Below are 9,355 nucleotides of genomic sequence, written 5' to 3' on the forward strand. Positions count from 1 at the left end.
AACACGGTAACAATCTTTGGAGTACCAGATTTAACCAAACCTCACACATTTAACAAACCAACCACATTTAAAGGGAGGCAGTGACCTACTGTTCCTAACTGAATCTCCTCCATCTGGTTGTGGCCCTGATGGAGATCATCATTAAGTGTTACATCCCACAAACTCTGGCCCCATCTCAGCTCAGTCGGTATTACAGATCACCACAGAGTGATGAGAGGAGCGGTGTTTGCACGTGCACAACCTCGATGATTTAACGGGAGTTGTGAACGTAGAGAAGAGAAACTGAAACTTAAGTATCGATCTCATCACGCAAGTATTGATCAAGACCGATTCCAACGTTGGTATCGATACATCGACATTTTAGATCGGTCCGCCCACCACTAGGTATTAGTGAACACATAGAAAGATCATTTGTTTAGTTGAGGCACAATTTACTTTAAATAAATAAATAATTATAAATCCATGTAGGTTAAATTAAATAAATACAACTTTTATTTAGCTACGTGATCCCTATTGTCTAGCAATGTTGAGTTCTATAAAAGCGCAATACACATTTAATTTTTTTGTTATTATTATTATTATTATTATTATTATTATTATTATTATTATTATTATTATTATTATTATTATTATTATTATTAGGCTACTTTGTAAAAACCCCTGCCATCCGGCAGAGCTCCGGCGCTTGTCATCAATATTCCGACATGGAAGTGCAGCGCTGCTGGAATGTGCAGATATGTTGGACTTCTGAACCTCACATTGAGATATACTGTCAGTAGACTAATACTGGCCGCCATGTGGAGGCTACCGACAGGACAACAGAATCCAGATAAATTAGATTATTGGATTGACTGCCACAGATTATAGCTCTCTACATCCTCGATGCTTCATAAGAAAACCACACCAATCGGATCATTTTTCACGCGGAGTTGTTGGAAATATAAAGGTAAACCTTTTTCTTTCACGCCACTTGTTTCTCTTTTTACTTGTCTGTTGTTTTGTTATAGTGTATGCTACTTTATACTTTAGATCATTGGCAACAGACAAGAGGTCGCTGCATATCAAGTTGCGTTGCAGTTAACTGAGACAAACGGGTTAGTGAATGTTGTACAATTATGAATTTAAATGTGTGATTAAAGTAGACAAAAAGGGAAACACATTCTGGCACTTTCCTTATTTGATCATCAGATGGCAATCACTTTTCAACTCGCTTTATTATTATTAGTGCATAGATGACCCTATTTGTCATTTAACAGAGGTAAACAAATTCGACTGAAATCAGCAATGAAGCGTTTCCTGTGTGAACAATTATGACCTGTTATATGAAAGTTGAATGGATAACTATCCGATTTGAAAACCTGAATACCGCACAAAATGCACAAATGACTCAAAATTTGTTTCGTTTTGAATAAATTCCACTTTGTTGAATATTGTTATTGATTTTCTCATATGTTAGAGCAATTTGTCTTCATATAAAACAACATGCAGACAGTGATGGTTTATCTTGATGTGTGCAATGCACAGTACTATAATACAGTTCTTTCATTCTGAAACTATCCTGTAGAAGTCCATAAGAAAGATATATTTAAAAGATACACATAACTACTTATTGATTTATATTGTGGCATACAACAACAAGCAATTGCAAGATCATGATTCAATGTTAGGTGACACATTATTTAGCAAGCCAGGGTCTATCAGCAGTGAACTGTCTTTAGTTGTTGTTAATCCCCATGACATGTCTGCTCCTTTCTGGGCATCAGTGATTGTGTCTGACCTGCGTGAATCATTATATAACAGCATCTTGCAGACACTGTCAACAAAAGGCACATACAGTAGTAAACACAAGAGGAATCAAACTTACTTCAGTGCTTCATCATGCAGTACGATGTTCAAATAGTAGACATGAAGAACAAGGAGGCAAACTCATACTATAATGAGGCACTAAGATATTATTAAAGACAGTTTTCTCTATGTAACATAACTGTTCTATCAGTTAGGGAAACAGTATTGTGACTGTGAGGTGACCAGCTTGTCTTTTCTTGTCATGATTTGCCTTTAATAAGGCAGTTAACACCTGACTGCTCCACTTCAGTGCTAGTATTGTGCAGGTATTCCCAGGTGTGATTTTGTGTAACACTGCTTAAATAGAGCACAGGCGCAGTGTCCTCCTTTCTAGGGAGTCCATCTGCCATCAAAGATATGTTTAAAGACTATGTATTCCACAAAACTGAATTCATTATGACATGCCATACATGTGAGAATTGAATCAACATGCACTTGCATCAAATACGATGCCTGCTATTCTCACAGCCTCAATTATGAGACAGATTGGACAGATTTTATTACCATGTTGTTTAGTCTTTTGCTCAGCTTTTTGCCAGGCACTGATGTTTTTTGCAAGCACTTCTTATGATGGAGCTAGTTTTCCTTATGAAAGAATTAACACCATATATGCTTAAACTTTGAATAATAAATCGATTGATTGATAATTAGGATAGATTAGAGTAACTAAGGGAGTCTGTGATGAAAAAGAAACAAAGACAATGCATGGCAGGACAACATTTTACGCCACCTCTGTAATTGGTTTCTTGTCTATTACAAAGTTGATTCTAATATCTGAAGTTTATGAGTGGAATCTGGTTATTTCAAAGTTTGGCATAAATGGGAGTTTTTATGTCTGTAAAGTATAAAAGACTATTCCAATGTCAATGTTTAATGTAAATGGACACTAAGAATCAGAACAGAGGTTGCAGAACAGAAGAAAAGACATGCATGTATCACAGGTCACACCCTGTGTGTGTGTGTGTGTGTGTGTGTGTGTGTGTGTGTGTGTGTGTGTGTGTGTGTGTGTGTGTGTGTGTGTGTGTGTGTGTGTGTGGATAATGGATGCCTTTTGTGAGAATAATATTAGAGGTGAATGATATCAATGTGGCCTGCTCGGCCCACAGCACTCTACAACACTGCTGTTTGGATAAAGGATGTGCAAGTGTAAGCAGAAAGGCCACGAGAATAGCCAGCAAAGCAGGAACGCTGTATTACATTGTGTCCATAATCCACAGATAAAAGCAGTAGCTGATGGGTTGCAAGTGCAGAAAAAGATGCAACAAATCACACAGAGGTTAAAACTGTTGTACAGTGTCAATGTTTTCATCGAGAGAGGGGATAGACAGATTGTGTTTGGTGGATTTAGACACAGAGAGAGTATAATCTCCTTTAGCAGGGAGTGCAACAGGATGGTAGGATAATGCCACCGGCAGAGAGACTTGAAGACCCTACTTGGCTGCTGTGCTGTTGCCATGGTTGATAATTAACTAACAACCTAACGTATTCTGTAAAATGTACCTGTAGTGTGTATGACACCTGTAGTGTGTATGACCTTGTTCAGGATTTTTCAAAGTAAGTTTGAAGCTCATCAAGAAGCCAATATGTTATGGTAGGTGTTTGCAATATGAAGTACATATTTAAACCTTACCTTTTAATGTGCATATATACAATTTCTCCACATTATCATAGCATGTGAGGACTGCCATAACTTGGATCCATTAAATGGGTGTTTAAGTGTAATCAAGTGCATGTGTTCTCTCTGAGTTTAATTTACACCAAACTAATCTAACTCTCCTTTATTCTTTAACATGATTTAAAAAGCATACTTACTGGGCCATACTTTAAAAAAGTACCTTTAAAACTGTACATGTAGGTTGTTTTGAATTTTGACAGACAGTATGGTGGTGTGCACCGGTGCAGTGATCACATGACAGACAGCTTTAACTCAGCGAGCTATTACTGGTCCCATCTATTAATACCCCCAAAGTCTGCGCTGAGGGAAGATGCTGCTCAGTTACGTCTGACAGAAAGTCTTAAGGGTGTGAGTTGTAATTAGACACCATATTGTAAAGGCACAAGAACTTGTATACCTCTTTGAATGGCATATTTAAGGTTTCCAGATGCTCATTTATTGTGGAGATTTTAAGATTTCTGAAAATAAATAGGAAAAGGTTTCTTAAAAATGGCACGACTTATCACCGCACTACAGTGATAATAGAACGATTTTGGGGCAGATTCTTAAAGTCTTGGGATTAAGTAGATTACATTATAGTTATGAGGGATTCTCTTTTTAAAATAAGTGTATATAGTACACATAAATGCACAACTTTTAGATCTTAGGTGGAGATCCAGGTTGAAAATCTCATCAGATTATCAAATAATTACAACAAAGATATGTACATATGAACTATTTTTGTCAGTGTGTTGTCAACAAACACACACATTGCGATATACATTGCTGATGTGTGTTTTCATCTCCACGTACATTTTTATGGTATCTGCAGAGTTTGTTTTACTCTTTTACTGTTCAATGGTTGTCTTCTCTCTTCTTCAACTTTTAAAATACATATAAGTTCATTTCATTTGATATAATGCATTCGAACATCACAAGTTTTAAATAAGTACATTTTGGTATTTTTATGTTTTGATAAGCCAATAATAGCAAACTTTAGACATATATGTTAGTGGGGCTCCAATAAACAGAAAATACACTTCACCGCTTAATGGAGTTGAGGGTGTTGATCAAACCTGATTCAAACTTAATAATGAACAGAAGTTGATTAATAAGGTTCATTCTGATAGTTAGGCTTTACTTAAATACTTATCAGTCTTTACTGACCTTATAGTTTTTATAGTTGTAACTTAAAAGGTGTACTTGCTTGTTAACATGGTTCATTTAATAATTGACATGCCTTTGATTTTCGGTGACCTTGTTTCATCATGTTTGCATGTGTGTGCTGATTCATGTGTGCTTTTATATGAATGTATTCCCTACAGACTGGCAGGCATGCTGACCAGCTTTATGGAGGGTCTTCTCTGCTGCCTGTCCTCAAAGTCGGCCAACGTTGTTGTTCCTGTAGAAACCTCAGAACCATCTGATGGCTACGAGTTTGTGGAGGTGAAACCAGGCCGCGTCCTGCGGGTTCGACATATCATCCCTGACCGGGCAGTGGTGGAGGAACCCACTGGGCTGGGTGGGATTGTCAGCTGCAAACGAAAGATCACAGTGTATCGTAATGGACAGCTGTTTATTGAGAACTTGGGTGACAGGGCGAGTGCAGAGCTGAAAAACTGCCAGAATGGAGAGACAGAACCAGACAGCGCTGAGGAGGTTGAACTGACAGATTGTGGAAACTCCTCGCCGCCCGCCATCTTACCTGAGGCCAGGTCTGAGTCTGTCACAGCTGGAAAAGACAGGACAGCTGAAACAGGAGAAAGTGGAGATGCACCGGCTGCTGGACAGACTGACCAGTCGCAGGAACCCAGGATACGAAGGCGGAAGCCCAAGCGCACAGTGGTGATCGACTGTGAGAGGCAGATATCAGCCTGTAAAGGGACACATGCAGATGTGGCTCTGTTCTTCATCCATGGAGTGGGAGGCTCACTGGATATCTGGGGAAACCAGTTGGACTTCTTTTCCAAGCTGGGCTATGAGGTGATCACCCCGGACCTGGCAGGTCACGGTGCCAGCTCAGCACCAAAGATAGTGGCTGCATACACTTTCTATGCCCTGGCTGAGGATATGAGACTTATCTTCAAGAGATATGCACGCAAGAGGAATATTCTCATAGGACATTCTTATGGGTAAATATCAGATCACAATATTCATGTAACACACAGTTGAATTCAAAGAGAGGATTCAGGGAATGCCGTAAATAGTTAAATCACTTGAAAGTGAGAAGGCGAAAGACACCTACATTAACTCCACATGTATCTGTTTGAGAAGCCCTGACATGCAATGTGAGCATGTTTCTCATTTACATGTTGTGTCATTACATCGAGTACAGTATCAGTGAACTGAACACTAACAAAGTTTGATAAAGTGTTTAATCAATTACAAAAACATTTGCTGCTTCCAGCTTCTCACGTGCTTCTGCATTTGCTGCTTGTTCAGTTTTATATGATTGTATATATTCTGTAAATCTTAAAGTAAGACTATGTAATGTTTAAAAGGAGAAAAAACCCCAATCTCCCTCTTACAAATGAAAAGTTTAGTTCATAACCAATAAGATGCACCATTGCTCAATGCTATACATTCAGGGTTTTGCCATTACAGCTGTACTTGGTACCATTTTGTGGCTAATGTTAGCTTGTGTTAGCTTGTGTTAGCAAACTTTAGAGCAATATTGCTCTGTAACTTATACACAACGTTTTAGCATTTACCATTGTGTCGTACTGTAAGTGGCACAGTGATTATAATTGAGCAAAATGTACATATAGAGTTGCTTAAGGTTTTGAACAGTTGGTCACATAAAACAACGGATTTGGAGATGTTAACTTTGGTTCTGGGAGAAAGTCATGTGTATTTTCCACTATGTTTTGACATAGTTATGATAAGTAATGCGTTACCTACTACAATACTGGCTGTTTATTTCACTGTTGCAGCTATTCAACATTACCGTGTTATGGTGCTTTTGTGGATTTCTTCTGATAAATAAGTGTTGCATGCTAAAATACCAGAATTGTTTCCAGATATGTACATTCTAAGTAAAAGGCCACTACCACAAAACAAACAGCATGGTCACCCTGATTCTTCTCATCTGTTCTGTAACCAGCCTTCTGTTCTGCTCTCCTAGTGTGTCGTTCTGTACCTTCCTGGCACACGAGTATCCGGAACAGATCCACAAGATGGTGATGATCAACGGAGGTGGTCCCACAGCGCTGGAGCCCAGCCTCTGCTCCATCTTCAACCTGCCCACCTGCGTGCTTCACTGCCTCTCCCCGCTGCTAGCCTGGAGCTTTCTCAAGTAAGACGGACAGCAACACTGTAACAGTAACGCTTTAAACAGCCAAGAAGATTACAATGCATTTTTCATGAACATATAATCTAGTCTCTTATGCTATTTTACTGTCTGTATAAATCTGGTCCAGCTTGTATAACTGATTGTTATAGGGTGTTATAAGAACAATACAGTAGAATGTAGCTTAAAGCTGCAGCAGGTAGCTCTCATGAATTCATTTAGAATAATGAAAATATGTAATCGCATTTAGAGGACAAAAATGAACAAAAACAATGAGCATGATAAATATGTTCTCAGAGGCGTGATATTCTGCTGATTCTACCTTCATGTGGGACTGTGTTGTGTTCATTTTACTTACAGTTTAATGTTATCAGAATCCTCTTGTTGTTTTTTAAGCCTTTTGTAATTCAGGTAAATCTACTCTGCTCTTCCTACTACAGGGCTGGTTTTGCTCGGCAGGGTGCCAAGGAGAAGCAGCTGCTGAAAGACAACAATGCCTTCAACGTGTCCTCTTTTGTGCTGCGCGCCATGATGAGTGGGCAGTACTGGCCTGAGGGGGACGAGGTCTACCATGCTGAACTCACAGTTCCCATCCTGCTGGTTCACGGCATGCATGACAAGTTTGTCCCCATCGAAGAGGATCAGCGCATGTCGGAGGTGAGTGGCCAAGCAAACATAAAGTGGCAGTGTTTTGTTGATGATTCCAAAATGTAACTTCTTTTTTTGCTTTTAACTTTCTGTCAGATACTCCTAATGGCCTTCCTGAAGGTCCTGGAGGACGGCAGTCACATGGTCATGATGGAGTGTCCTGAGGCTGTCAACACACTCCTGCATGAGTTCATCCTGTGGGAGCCGGCCATCCCTCCAACTCCAAAGAAAGAGTCAAAAACACGCCCAGAAACGGCCAACTCCCAATCTGACAACACCAAGGCTACATCTGACCCTTCCAAGGTCCGACCTTCAACTGCAAGGCAGACCTCATCCAACGGCAGCACAGTGGAGAAGCCAGACAGCAAGGCCAAGAAATGACTGAAGAGTTAAAGCTGAAGCTTCCAGTGGTTGCTACACAATATCATGGCTGGCCATGCACTATGTGGGTCCTGATCATCTGAGCTGGTTGTAGCTGTTGAACCTGATGCTGAGCCAAAAGAGCCAGCTGAAATGATGCAGCTGAATGTTGGACGAGTGAAGATGTGACACAATGCAGGGAATTCAAGTTTGATCAGTTATGTCAGATGATGAGCTGAAGGACGGAGGAAGAAAGAGCTCCAATAATGGACGCTAGAGGTCCATTCTTCAGCTGGAAGGTTCCTGTCCTCAAAACACAGCAGGGAAGATGTAGCTGTGCCTTGAAGTAGAGGATGTTGATGATGCCAGGATAGGTGGAGCAAGAGACGGAAACAGTGACAGCCATGAGGGTGGGGTGAAAATGAACAAAAGTTATACAATTTGAGAGGTGAGAGCTACATTATTGGAAAGCATAACACTTGATGGCCTGGTCTAACTTTTGCCATTCCTAAAATGTGGAGACTAAAATGAAACATGCTCCTGATTGACTAGCTGTTACGCTGCCCTAGATAAAGCAACAGCGAAGAACAAGCCTTATGGAAACTAGCTGGATGGTAATTAGCCTAATGTATTAGTCTACAGGAGGTTTAAAGCTAGAGTAGGCATAAAAACATTTTTGTTTTATTTCTTTAAATTTTCTTTACATCTCGACAGCAATAAAATGCTCTGACAAAAAAAAGGAAACAAATCTAGTGTCTGTGGCTGTTGCAAGACTGCCGTCCAATCATTTTATTAGGTCTGCAAGAAGTGATTAGATGGCCTTCCTGCCTGTCTACCTGCGCGCACATTGCCCAAGCACTCTTTGTGTGTGACCAGAGACTTCCACAAGACTAGGCAGACAACATTTCCCAAAACTAACATGCTAGAACTAATAGTAGTAGTGTTGTTGTAGTGGCTTTGGAGGCAGGCTTAAAAGTAGGGACTATGATTTCTTTTGGTTGGATACTTTCAAAATCTAGTTTACTCTTGCTGGTTTCTCCAAAGTTGCCTACCCGAGTTTTAATTTCAAGTTAGCTGTGAAATGTGTGTGTGTAGCTTGAAATGCCATTGCACATAATGATGCATTTAAGACTAAAAGGGCACACAGTGTTTAATGCTACACAAAATGCCACTCAATACAAATAGGAAGGCATTTCTTGATTAAAAATGTATATTTAGTATTTTGCCTATTGTTTTTGTTAACACCTGTGAGCGGTGAACCAGAATATGATGTTTGCGTTTGCATTAGAAGTAGCCTTACCTACCACTCACCTTAGTTATGAGATTAAAGTAGCTGCTTCTGGTATTTAACAGGAAAATATTTGTTTTGTGAGTTGTGACTTGTAAAGCTCAGCAATTAAAGAATGATTAAGTACTGATGAAGACAGAAGGGAAAGTAAATGTTCTGCCTTCTATACAATTCAGGAAAATGTGTGTTCAAGTGTGTCCCGCTAAATGAAGCAATAGTTGAGGCTCAACAATGAATCATAACTATGTATGGAAAGGTCAAATACTTTACA

At 39.6% G+C, this 9,355-nt stretch overlaps 1 protein-coding gene across 1 annotated transcript; it reads left to right on the top strand.

Annotated features, from left to right (window-relative positions):
- Positions 1-865: 865 nt before the first annotated feature.
- Positions 866-7,989, top strand: abhd8b (abhydrolase domain containing 8b). Its single transcript, XM_029430138.1, has 5 exons — positions 866-946; positions 4,825-5,631; positions 6,624-6,794; positions 7,229-7,445; positions 7,533-7,989. Exons 2-5 carry the CDS (start codon positions 4,835-4,837, stop codon positions 7,815-7,817), a joined length of 1,470 nt encoding a protein of 489 aa, XP_029285998.1. The 5' UTR covers positions 866-946; positions 4,825-4,834; the 3' UTR covers positions 7,818-7,989.
- Positions 7,990-9,355: the final 1,366 nt, after the last annotated feature.

The sequence above is a fragment of the Cottoperca gobio genome, chromosome 4 (genome assembly GCF_900634415.1).
Source record: "Cottoperca gobio chromosome 4, fCotGob3.1, whole genome shotgun sequence".
Classification (NCBI taxonomy): Eukaryota; Metazoa; Chordata; class Actinopteri; order Perciformes; family Bovichtidae; genus Cottoperca; species Cottoperca gobio.